Raw genomic sequence first — 13,969 nt, 5'->3', positions numbered from 1 at the left:
CGCCATGACCGGTAACTGCTACGTTACATTGCTTAATGACCATTTGCAGCCTTTCATGGACTTCATGTACCCTCACAACGATTAAATATTCCAGCAGGATAATGCGCTATGTCATCGGCCCCAAGTTGTCCAGAATTGGTTCGATACGGCACCTACAAATATCAGGGAGCTGTGGGAAACTATAAAGACAGCATGGGTCAACATCTCTCCAGTGGACTTCCATCCACTTGTGGAATCGAAGCCACATGGAGTTGTTGCACTTCGCCGGGTTATAAGGGGTCGTACATGATACTAAGCATCTATCTCCCACGAGTCTTGGCACTTCAGTGTACAAATATATATGTCTGTCTGGCCCTGTGTGTTTGTGTGAAAACTTTAGTTTCTATTTAAATCTTCAGTAAAATTCCTGTATCCTGTTTTGCCATATACAGTGCATCCGGAAAGTATTCACAATGCTTCACTTTTTCCACATTTTGTTATGTTACAGCCTTATTCCAAAATGGAATAAATTCATTTTGGTCCTCAAAATTCTACACACATTACCCCATAATGACAACGTGTAAAAAGTCTTTTTGAGATTTTTGCAAATTTAATTTAAAAAAAAAAAAAAAAAAAAAACACTAGGAAATCACATGTACATAAGTATTCAAGACCTTTGCCATGAAGCTCAAAATTGAGCTCAGGTCCATCCTGTTTCCACTGATCATCCTTGAGATGTTCTTACAGCTTAATTGGAGTCCACCTGTGGTAAATTCAGTTGATTGTACATGATTTTGATAGGCATACAGTCCAAGGAATTGTCTGTAGACCTCCGAGACCGGATTGTCTCGAGGCACAAATCTGGAGAAGGGTACAGAAAAATATCTACTGCTTTGAAGGTCCCAATGAGCACAGTGGCCTCCATCATCCGTAAATGGAAGAAGTTCGGAACCACCAGGTCTCTTCCTAGAGTTGGCCGGTTGTCTAAACTATCAGGGTAGAAGGGCCCTAGTCAGGGAGGTAACCAAGAACCCGATGGTCACTCTGTCAGAACTACAGCATTCCTCTGTGGAGAGAGGAGATCCTTCCAGAAGAACAACCATCTCTGCAGCAATCCACCAATCAGGCCTGTATGGTAGAGTGGCCAGACGGAAGCCACTCCTTAGTAAAAAGCACATAGCAGCCCGTCTGGAGTTTGCCAAAATGCACCTGAAGGACTCTCAGACCATAAGAGACAAAGACTGAACTCTTTGGAGTGAATGCCAGGCGTTATGTTTGGAGGAAACCAGGCTCAGCTCATCACCAGGCCAATACCATCCCCTACTGTGAAGCATGGTAGTGGATGCTGTGGGGATGTTTTTCAGAAGCAGGAACTGGGAGACTAGTCAGGATAGAGGGAAGGATGAATGCAGCAATGTACAGAAACATAATGGATGAAAACCTGCTCCAGAGCGCTCTTGACCTCAGACTGGGGCGACGGTTCATCTTTCAGCATGACAACGACTCTAAGCACACAGCCAAAATATCAAAGCAGTGGCTTCAAGACAACTCTGTGAATGTCCTTGAGTGGCCCAGCCAGAGCACAGACTTGAATCCAATTGAACATCTCTGGAGAGATCTGAAAATTGCTGTGCACCGACGCTTCCCATCCAACCTGATGGAGCTTGAGAGGTGCTGCAAAGAAGAATGGGCTAAACTCCCCAAAGATACAGTAGGTGTGCCAAGCTCGTGGCATCATATTCAAAAAGATTTGAAGCTGTAATTGCTGCCAAAGGTGCATCAACAAAGTATCGAGCAAAGGCTGTGAATACTTATGTACATGTGATTTCTTCGTTTTTTTTTTTTTTTTTTTATTAAATTTGCTAAAATCTCAAAAAAACTTTTTACATGATGTCATTATGGGGTATTGGGTGTAGAATTTTGAGGACAAAAATGAATTTATTCCATTTTGGAATAAGGCTGTAACATAACAAAATGTGGAAAAAGTGAAGCGTTGTGAATACTTTCCGGATGCATTGTATGAGAATTCTGAAGACAACACAACCAGTGTGGCAGTAAGTAATAACTATGTAAATATACACTAACCATGATTTTTGAGTGAAATACTGATATACCCAGCTATATTGCTGGCGCGGTTAATCGCACCACGCATAGCGTGAGACGCCCGCAAGCGGATACGTGCACTGCGCACGCAACTCCATAGGAATGCATGGTGCGATCGCAGTGCGTGCCATAGCATATGCAGGCACAGGGAATAGCATGGCGTGATGCATACACACGTTTGTGGCGCGATCAGCCACAATGTAACTGGGTACATCTGTATGTTTTCCTATTTATTAGTAAAGTTGGTAATGCTGGAATGCATCTCAAAACGCAAATTATTAATCATACATTACATATTTAAGTCTTTTTGCTACATTTTTCTCACTGAACACTCATCTTATGGAGGCACTTCAGCCTGTGACTAGGGAGCAGTTTGCTGCAGGGATTATCAGCGATACTGGACTGTTGTCATTTTGATGTTACTCGCTCTCATTTAAGTGCAACTTTATGTGATATCATTTTTTTTATGCTAAAAGTACAAGCCCCAATTCTAGCTACATATTTGTAAGGTGTGAATCAGTGATAGATAGATAGATAGATAGATAGATAGATAGATAGATAGATAGATAGATAGATAGATAGATAGATAGATATGGTGCCTACATATTACAAAACACTTAACAGAGAGAATATTTAATCAGTCCCTGCCACAGTGGAAGCACACGTGTTTATTTTAGCATGCAGTAGATACCAATCCATACTGACAGGCATTTATTCTATAAATACTCTTTTCTGTCTCTTCCGACCCTTTTGCTGTTTAAATCTTATTAACATCGTTGGTATGTATTCTATGCAAATGGAGAGGGAACAGACGGATTCAGCAGCCATAATAGATTACAATACAAAAGGTTAAGGTATACAGAACACGGTCTTTTCTGCAATATCAACTAAACAATACACAATCTGATGTTGATACGAGTTTGGTTTTATGTTGGAACACATAACTATAAAATGCGGTAGCAGACACTACAGTTATCAGTGCATCATGTATTAAAAATATAAAGTGTAAAAAAGGCATTTTTGAACATAATATGGACTGCGAACAGATGTTTTATTATTAGGCAATATCCATGATACCTAATGGTAAATTTACTGTCCGACGCTATTCAATGCCACCGCATCTTCTGCAGCTGGACCCAAAGTGGCAATAATAATAAATTTGAAAACAGGTGTGTTTTTTGTATTTGATATTATTGTCCCTTTAAATTCAGAGGCTTGAAACCTCTGGAAACGTGGCGGCTTTGAAACGTGCAGCTTAACAGTTACCCCCTGGTGTAAATGGTGTAAAATCATGATAATTCTGTGGAACGTTCATTCCCATAATTTATTTATTAGTATTATTTATATAGCCCACACATATTCCGCAGCCATTTTACAGTATATTTTTGGAGTGTGGGAGAAAACTGGAGCACCCGAAGGAAACCCACGCAAGCACAGGGAGAATATACAAGCTCCACACAGTTAGGGCCATGGTGGGAATCGAACCCATGACCTCAGTGCTGTGAGGCAGTAATGCTAACCATTACACCATCTCCCATAATATAAGAGCAGATTGCACATTAAGTTTTGTATTTATAAGAAAGAACAACAAAGTTTGACAATAACCTACCGTATTGCCTTTTTATGAAATCCTATAATCAATTTAAAGCATTAATAACATTCCAAATCTATAATAATGTCCCTAATTAAATAAACATGCATAGAAATGTATGGCTTATCCTCTTTTCGCAAAGCTGCTCCTACGCTGGCATCTTCAAGGCATCTTTGCTGTTTTTAACACTCGCTAAAAGTTGCAGTAAATTGACACTGGCATAAATTGTACTACAGAAGACAACCTATTTCTTTCCATGTTGAGTAAACATGAATCTGACTGACATATTGTTATTGTCATATCTATACTTTAACAGGACCAGCAACCATATCTAGCTGTATAAACACATTCTTCCTTGGATAATATAAAATGTGTCTACTTGATTAGGACTCTTAATTAGTAGCAGGGCATAGCATAACATATAGCATTGTGCCACCAACAGTCTGTTTGCAAAAAAGTCAAAATGATAAAGGGGGAAATAAAAAGGGAAAGGAGTTGGAAAAAACAGGCAGCAGTGTGGTGGTGAAGGGGTTAATGAAGATGGAGGCACAGCTGATTTTTTTTTTTTTCCTACCTTGGGCAAGCTCTCTATGGGGCTTGGATGAGGCGTCAGTCCATTGCGTAAGAAGGAATCTCCTTCCCTTTGCACATCTATGATAAGTTGAGCCAAGTCATTTTCCTGAAACCGTGTCCGTTTTCCCAAAGCACCTGCAGGAAATGAAGACACTATTTACTGTCTGTCAGGGAATAGTCCAAGCTCCCAGCTTCTTTTGCTTTTTTTGTTTTGCTGTATAGGAGAAAGAAAATGTCATTGAGACATTTAACCCTTGTGGCATGGAAAGGAGACTGTATGGTGCTTGCATCCTAGACATTGCAGGTGACTACCTCTGTTATTTAGTCACTCTGCAGCAACGTGATGTTTCTATAGCGCTCACACCTAATACTTCTGTGTGGACTCTTCCACACAGCACAATGAGAGCACGAGCCGAGATAGTTCTTTATTCCAAAGATGTCATACTTGGAAAATAATCCTAAATGTATTATGCTATTAGTGTGTTATTCATATAAAGACTGGCTTTTTCTTTTGAAATAAAGATCTTTTTACTGCTGTCCTCGGTCCTGTGCACAGACCGATTTTATTTCTGTGCAGGTTCTATAGTAAGGATGCTGATAGCAGATAAAAATAAAAGGTATTGAAAGTTGCTTATAGAATTCTGTAATGTGTGTTACTGTTAGCTCTGAAATCATGCAGCTTTTACTCTTCTACACACACTGTAATTTTGTATGTATTCCTAAATAGCCTGATGTCTCGGACCTGGTTCCGAGATCATTCTCTAACCAATGTCCATAACTTAGTCCAGTTCAACCCTAACATGAGCCTGTGCGACATAGCCCTGACACAGACGTAATCAAAAAACAAACACCAGGTTTTTCTTCAGAAATGAATGCACTCCCTAGTGACTCTCCCACTCACTATTAATTTCCAAATAATTGCCACCAGAGAAAATGATTCGGGAGGAACACACTCCAAGTAGGACCTTTCTGATCTCCCTACACAATCACAATTAAGTCGTAGTTAGCATTACCCAAATAATAACCTATACTACATATATGTACAGTAGCATGGATTAGCCAAAACCACAGGCAAAAGGGATCATATAAGAATCACAGAGAACAATCTTATTAAATTAAGTTTAATATGAGAAAGATATTTACAATGTTTAAAGTATATGCAAAACAATTAATAAGCATGATATACAAAGATAATCTTAGGCAAATAGTTTTCTTATAAACAAAAAGAAAAAAAAATTAATAGAGCAAGGAGATGGAGCAATTCACAATGTCAGATTGGCTCCAAAGAGTTTTTCAGAGTTCTACATGATATTTTATGCCTGCCTGGGCTGTCAAACAGCCCCCCTTCTGGTTGTTTACTGGTTTGAGCAGATGCTAATTAGACTTTATGAGCATTTGTCCAAAGCAGGTTGCTGCCTAGGTATGTAATAAGACCCCATAAATTTTACAATTATCTGTCTGTTGGATCATCTGATGGCAGTCCTAATGGGCTATACATAAATCCGCCAACCTCACCCTCACATGGCATCTTCTCAGACAAATAATTAACCCTGCAGCTGAACATTACATATTCAAAAGTCATTAGCAGGTTACCATACTGGTGATTAAAAGAAATACACTTTATAAACATCGAGGGTTACATGTTGCTTAATATCTCGTGATCGTAACAATCACGATACCGAATACATATTTCTGCATAGGCTAGAATAGTGTGCATACATACACCTACACACACACATATTGTTTGTATATATATATGTACACACATATAAAAAATAGAAGCTTTTAAGTGGAAACCTCTTAAACCTAAATATAAAACTGGTAAATATCTGCTACTGCTCAGTGATACATCATATACAGACACGATTACCAACATTTGTTTAAAAAAAATCAATTAACAAAATGCCTTGTAGTTATCTAGTAGGGAAAATGCCAAAGCAATTTGTGTTACAGCAACTGTAAGTCAATGTCAGAAAAGTCTAAATATTTTAAAAATCATCTGGGAGATATTATTGCTGACACAGCAAGGCCCTTTCTCATTTTTCATTCTTTAATAAAGTCTATAAATTTTAATCTAACTATATTAGAAATGCAATAAACATAATGTGCATGCTCAGCTGATTGTGTCATGTCCCTGCTAATTACTGTCACACAGGTGCAAATCTCTTCGGACAGGGATATGTAAAACTGCTACATTACCAGGAACATGTGACAGATCACATGATTCTTTCTAGGAATCTTTAGAGGGGGAATAATTTCTAGTAAGCCAGTAATGTATACTACAATAGCAAACCTGTCAAAGAGTCATGATCTTAAAGGCCGCTGATACCCAATTTTCTAATTATAATTGAAATAGTCACTGTTATAGGTATGATAGTATGTTTATTATATGACTAAACCTATTCTCTAGGAAGGTTTTAACAAGTCTGCTTGCAGAGCTCAGCTTTTAACCACTGAACTGGCTAATATTTTTTCCAAAAACTGCTCAGAAATTGTCAGGGTTTTTTTTTGTGAGATTAAGATCAAGAACATCTATTTATAAGTTATTCAACAAAATCTGATTGAAAAAAAAAAAATAATCTTTTATTTTTGGAAACACAACATTAATATTGTATTCTAACATATCGGGTTATCGATGATTGGACCATAGCAACATCGCGACTTTGCCTTTCCTCGGCGGCTGCTCCTCTGAGTAGCCGCCAGGTGTACACTGAGGGGTTGAGAACTGCTTCATTAACATTTCCTCGATGGCTCTGCAGCAGCCAAGTGAGAGGTCCTGCCATACTGTCAGCTCAGCAGTGATCGGCAGCATGGTAGATACTGGGGGAAGGTGCAGGGATACTGAGGGACCGGCAGGTCTCTCTACCATTGTCATAGGCAGACGCCCAGTGTGCGTTTCTGACTGGTCGCATTGTTTGCAACCATGTCAGGTAAAACACAGCCTGGCATGGTCACAAACAATGCGACCACGCCAGGCAAGTGGTTAATCTACTACCATTTGTTTCTTCTCTTTCATAATCATCTTATCTTCTCCCATTGCCCTTCTGTCAACATTACAGGCCTGATTCAGAAGAGCATGCAAATCCATTTTGCAAATGGATCTTGCAATTTTGCCAAGCATATGCAACTTTGAGCAACAAGAGCCAGTTCAGATTTGTATGTAACTCCACCTGTGGCTGAACAGGTTTAACTGGGCATTCACACAAAGGCTAAGTGTTCCGAGGGTATGTAGTGGGCGAGTCGACCAAATTGCAGGTTATTCAGATTTGATATAGGGTAGTAAATTCCATAAGACATGACATAGGAGTCAGTTAAAGTCAAAATAATAGAATCTATATTTATGTTAATAGTTGTGATTTGTGTTTGTAGTATGTTAGAGACTGCAGAAGTGTGTGCAGATTGTTTGAAATATTGCAGGGGTTCTGAATGTTTCGCCACTTGATATGTAATTTATGACATATATAATGGCTACTGTATGTGGAATCCTCATGTTTAATCGGAATCAGTACGATATCCCGGCGGCTATTCAAATACAGACGCTGGAAGCCAGAGCGTCCAGGATCCAGGCAGGGGCGGTAAGTACCCTAACTCTCCCCTTCCCTAACCCTCCCTTGGTGGTGCCTATCCCTAACCACCCATCCACGGAGCCTAACCCTAACCTCCCCCCAATGGTTCCTAACCCTAACCCTCCCCAGGGGTGGTGCCTAGCCCTAAGCTCCCCCCAGGGGTGCCTAAACCTAGCCCCTCATCCTCGGGCTAAGTATCATACTTACCCGTCTTCTTACCTTCGGGATGCCGACGTCGGTATCCTGATCCTCTTCTTGATATCGTCATTGGGTGGGAATCCGGCTTCGGTATATCGACGCCCGAGATCCCGTCCGCCGGCATATTAAATGTATACCGTTTAATCAAAGCTTAACAGGACAATGTCAAATAATTTTATGATTAAAGCTGAACGGGTGATCAGGTATGAGAAGGTTAATAAATTGATGTACTTATTTGAAAGACTGGGCAGTTTGGGCCTGATTCAGAGCCGCTCGTAAGCGGCCGCTCGTTCGCTCCGAGCGATGTTTGCCCAACTGCGCATGCGTACGGATCGTTATACGCATGCGCGAACCAGTCAGTGCGGTCGAAATTCATGTGCTCGCAAAATAGCGAATGCCTGATAATTTGAGTGACCAGAGGAGGCGTATGTGGGTGGTAACGGGGGAAGGTGCTTGAAAACGGGGAGTGGATATCCAAACGCAGGCGTGCTTAAAGGTCAAAATGGGCGTTTTAAGGGTGTGCATAATTAAAACAGCAGCATCATTGACCACGTCACTTGGTTATTTTATAGCCAGAACTGCTCGCAAAATTGTGGTAGCAAAAACCAGCCACAAGAATAGCGAGCAGTTCATACCCTGGTCGATGTACTCGATTAATCTAATAGCGGACATGACGTAGGATGCGAGCGGCCAGGGGGCGTATTTTTTCAAAAAACGACCGCAAGTTTTGTTCGCTCGTTCAGACCTAGAGGCGTGAACAGACCGCAAAGAGCCACCCCTATTTTCTGGACGAGCGAGCGCTAATTGCGTCCGGCTCTGAATCAGGCCCTTTGTCTTCTATATTTCATATCATCCTCCCAATATTGCATATACCCCCTTCATATCACAGGTATTGTTCTTAATGGAAAAGGTGTGAAAATGATATAATTGGTGAGCAATTGTAGCCAAGAGCTGGAATGACAACAGTACTGAATGTAATTGGCTATAAGGCTGAAAAGACAATAGTGAAAATGACAAAACTGGGACAAAAATGTACTGCAGCAGTGATGGATTGCCAATAAATAGTTATATCTTCTCAAGCCACCAAAGCTCCTTGCCAGCAGGTTCATTACAAACCTAAAAAATATATTTTTAGAGCTATTACGTCCCAAAATGTCCAATGATGACAACAGAAGTACTTACAGTACCTCAGTGCCACTGCTTACAAAATAACCCATTTAATCCCTTCTAAATGCTGCAAGGATGTAATTGCTCCCTCCAGATTTTATAGTTGTAGGGAATTTTATTGTTTTCACTTTAACCACTTGGACATTTAGTAGTATACCACTATAAATGCCAATGAAAATATATTCTCATATCTAACTTTGATCTGTCCGCTATAATAAAGTGACACAAGTATGTTTTCCTGTAATGAGAACTTGCTTAGAGTGCAATTTCTTTGTTGACTAATCGTTTACGATATCACAGAAACCTGTGTTATAGAAAGTACTTTGAATTAAAAAGGATGCAATAAAAATCTATTTGAGAGAAATCTTTTTTAAATCCCATATGGATGCCACTCTGACTTTACCTGTTGTCAAAATCATTATATAATCTAGGAAGATCATACGCACTGTATATTCTGACCACAATAATTTGTCCACCATATAAGAGTGCTTAGGAAGTTAAGGTAGGTGGCTTGAACAAACCATGATAATGAGCCATAATAATTACTATCAAACTTTTTGTTCACCGACATAATAGATGAGTAGCCATTTCTCACTTGATCGTTACAACATCAGTTTTGCAGTGGTAGAATAAACAGTAGCCAACTAGGTCAATGGAATGAAAGCAGCAGATAATTTCAGATGATCACTGAGCTTATATGGTGAGAGGTGGTGACCTGTCCACTCACAACAAGGTGTGAGGATAGGAATGCTTGTGACAATGGCAGTTTCATTACAAGATGAGGGGAGAGGAGACCAGAAACTACAGAGAGGTTGACAGTGTCGGAACAGGGTTCTCCAACAGCACACAGTAGCAATGTGAGGCTTAAGTTGCACTGCCACCACGTAAAGGAAGAGCCCCCCTCTAGCCAGCGGAATGGGGAATGTGATATGCATCTGATTTTTCCCAGGTTTCTGACAGTTCTGTAACATAGGGCTCTCAATTTCATTTCTGTTAACCACCTTTTACAATATGGTAGACCAGCTTTAAAGCTCCAAACAATCTCTACAAAAGATGCATGAAGGGAAAGAAACCAAAGCATGTTTAACTACCTTCTACTTTATGATGGAAGCTAGTGGTCATTGGCGGTTCTAAATGCAGGCAAGCAGGGCTATCACCCGGGGAGCGCTGCAGCCTGAGGGCGCAGCCACAGTCCCTCTGCCGACACAGTCTAATCTCACAGCGCCCGTCCGCTCTTGCCCACCGCCGTATTTACAACTTGCGACAACCGCAGCGCCATTTGTTCCCTCCCACTGAGACTTCTAGTCTGCCATAATGCCAGTGCCGGGCTTGACGACATCACGCAGCGTGACAACGTCTCCCATGGCATTCTGGGAGCGGCCATGGAAGAGAGGATGGAGGAGCAGCAGCAGCATGGAAGACCTGTCTGCCTTCATGAAGTAAGAATTAGGTAAACGTAGGCAAACGACCCCCACCAGCTCACAGCCACGCAATTAGTATTTTGTATATATGTTTTTTTCTTTCCCCAGGGCCACGTCCCTTTTCAGGACACCAAAGGAAACTTTCGCCCTGTGCTCTGCAAAGGTGAGAACAGGCCCTGTTAGTGGTGTCAACGTATTTCTATATCAAACAAAGTTCATATGTGTGATTTGTTATAAATACTGAAAACATAACAATAACACGTCATTGCATGTAAAAGTACGCATGTGAATGTAGAAGTTCAATTCTATACACTACCATGTAAAATGGTGAAAGTGACAAATTGTATGGGCTATATATACAAAGCGGCGGATTTTGTAAGCCCGGCATGCTTTACACTTAAATTTTCACCTTGAACCCGCTGAGAAGCATAAATATAGACCTATATATTGATCTGCCTAGGTGATAATACAGTCACACAGCAACTAATTCACATGGTAGGTTGGAAATTATACTAATATTCTGCTGGGTTTATTGCATTTTTTACATTCTAACTCTATCATCAGCATTTCTAACAAATGAACCCTGTCAATGGATTAACACTACATGATGGGCAACATAACGACAAAAAGCCAGAAGCTGAATGCTGGGAGAGGACGCAGCATATGACACGGATCGTTTTGGAAAAGGATTAGATGACAAGATAAACATGTTTGAGGTAAAACATGGCTATGGTAACTATTTCTCAATTGAGGCTTTCAGGATTAGAGCTTGTTCTAACATTAAGCCTGACGGATTGTTTAAACTGACCCAAGACTGTCAATTTTAATGTTTGACGCAGACCTGTCCTCCATCAATTATATTTAATCAATAATAATGATTTTAACATCAACTGCCTAAATGACTTCAGTGGTTAATTATAGATACCGATTAGATTTTGCTCTGTTGAAATTTTTAGTGGTAAAAGCCATAACACTGTAGACTTCAGGTGCAATGCACAAATTAGTTAATGAAAACCTGAATATTAAACTCAGTTACATGAAATACTTCGCTCCTAACATTCTATACAAAAGATGCATGGAGGGAAAGATACCAAAGTATGCTTAATAATGTATGAAAACAACCTAAAATGAGGACAGTTCGTTGCATAGGCATGATTGAGATTGAACCTCCAAGGCTGAGAGCTTAATTTGCATAATGTTAGCAGTTTGAGGGTCAAAATTGTCTTCCCAGTACTCCCTGGTTTCTGTCCTTTAGCACATCCCTTTGTAAATTAAGGGTTGGGCTTGTTTAAGCTTCTTTTTAAAGAAATCCCTCCCCCTTAATATTTTTGTTGGTGTGTGTGTTGTTTTAATATTGTTTATATCTGTTTGGAGCAATAATTCATAGCAAACTGTGGCCAATTTGGTTGAGTGTATTGGGAGTTATAAATTTGCAATATGACCTGCACTGGGAGTTGTTGATGCCTCTTGCAAAAGAGATCCGATATTTGGTTAATGTTTGACTGGGAAAGATGGTTCTATTTTGGTGAGCAAGCTGTACAGAAGTGAATGTTATAACCCCCTATGTCATTGATGTTTCACTGTAGAAGATCTTCCAATTGTTTTGTTGCTTGTGCAAAAATAATGAAAAATGATTTACTAATAAATTAAATTTCAAACACCAGTCTCTTGATTTTTATGACAAATGTGGGTATTCAGTGGTTAGGGGTTTTGTAACCATGGCATTGCGAGTATAAAAATAAGAGTTATGGTATAACATACCTTTGTTAACTCTTTTTCTTCGAGGTCCAGGCACTTAGTTTGTTACCAGCCTAAGGCAGGAGAAGGAAAGAGGAGAAGGAAGGACAATTGTACACCAGAAATACTCTAAGAAGAGGGAATCATTGAAATACAAAAGAAGATTACCTAATAACAACCAGGTGCGTTAGGGTGGGTGCCCCGTGTACCTCAAAGAAAAGGAGTCAACAAAAAAGTATGTTATACCATAACTCTTATTTTCTTCTTCAGGTTCAATAAAGTCCACAGGAATTACCTTGGGGATGTCCCAAAGCAGTTCCCTTAAGGATGGGGATGCTCCAGTTCAGCAGAATGGAGAATCTGGTGCCCAAAGGAAGCATCCTGACAGACACAAGTATCAAAGGTGTAAAATTTGAGAAAAGTGTGGACTGTGTTTGGAACAGAGAGATCAGCTTGTGTGTAAGCCTGAGAAATTGTCATACGAAGCCAGAGTATGTTTGTTAGCTGGCCAGCCTCGCTTATGACAGCCATACAACACAAAAAGAGAATCCGATTTCCTACGATCCACGTAGATATGTAGGCACGCACCATATCCAGAGAATCTTCACCTACATAGAGGTCAGAAGGCTGAAAGGCTGGAACCACTATTTCTTCATTTACATGAAACAGGGATACTACGTTAGGAAGGTAACCAGCCCTGGTATAAAGAACAGCTCTATCCTGATGAAAAATCAAAAAAGGAGAACAACAAGAAAGGGCTGCCAAAACAGACCCTGCAGGCAGAAGAGATAGCAAAAAGAAAAACAGTCTTCGATCTCAACCACTTGAGGTCTACTGATTTCAGGGGTTCAAATGGGGGAGCCTGTAGAGCCCTGTGAACCAAAGACAAATCCCACGGAGCTGCCGGAGGGACAAAGGGAGGCTGAACCCTGAGAACACCATGAAAAAATGTCTTAACATCAGGCAGAGTGGTGATCCTTTGCTGAAACCAAACAGAGTGCAGACACCTGAACTCTCAGGGTGGCCAGGCGGAGACCCAGGTCAAACCCCGCCTGGAGAAAAGCAAGCACTCATGAGACCCTTAAAACTTCAGGATCTTATTTTCTATGACTACACCATTGAAAATACGAGTGCCAAATTCTGTAATAGATGCAGGCAGAGGAAGGCTTTTGTGCCCTAAGCATTGTCTGAATTACAGAGGCAGTAAAACCCTTGGCTCTTCAGATGGAAGATTCAAGAGCCACGCCATCAAAGACAGACGAGGAAGGTCCGGATGCAGACAGGGACCCTGTGTTAACAGGTCCGGCCGTAGAGGAAGAGGCCATGGAGTGTCTATGGAGAGACTCTGAAGGTTGGTGAACCAATGGTGTCTGGGCCAAGCAGGGGCTATCAGTATTACTGTGCCGCCCTCCTGCTTTAATTTCCTGATGACCCTTGGGAGGAGGGAGATCGGAGGAAAGAGATACACTAGCTTGAAGTCCCACTTCACTGCTAGAGCGTCCACAAAATCGGCTGAGAGATCCCTTGTTCTGGACCCGTACCTGAGGTCTACCTCTGGTAGTCCCCATTTGTCCACTAGGATCTGAAAGACATCCGGATGAAGAACCCATTCAAGAGGCGTGTATATCCTGATG

The 13,969-nt window shown here is 40.8% G+C and overlaps 1 protein-coding gene across 6 annotated transcripts in view; it reads right to left on the bottom strand.

Annotated features, from left to right (window-relative positions):
• TTC27 (tetratricopeptide repeat domain 27) overlaps positions 1-13,969 on the bottom strand; it is a 676,116-nt gene that overhangs the window by 311,277 nt on the left and 350,870 nt on the right. For all 6 annotated transcript variants that reach the window (XM_088474427.1, XM_088474426.1, XM_088474429.1 and 3 more), the window contains one exon: positions 4,248-4,381. In XM_088474427.1, coding sequence (XP_088330553.1) covers positions 4,248-4,381 — 134 coding nt within the window. The remainder of the gene's footprint in view (positions 1-4,247; positions 4,382-13,969) is intronic.

This window comes from Taudactylus pleione, unplaced genomic scaffold (assembly GCF_031769625.1).
Source record: "Taudactylus pleione unplaced genomic scaffold, aTauple2 ptg000154l, whole genome shotgun sequence".
NCBI classification, from domain to species: Eukaryota; Metazoa; Chordata; class Amphibia; order Anura; family Myobatrachidae; genus Taudactylus; species Taudactylus pleione.
Note: the sequence above shows the minus strand (reverse complement) of the source record. Positions and strands in the feature narration are given on the sequence as shown.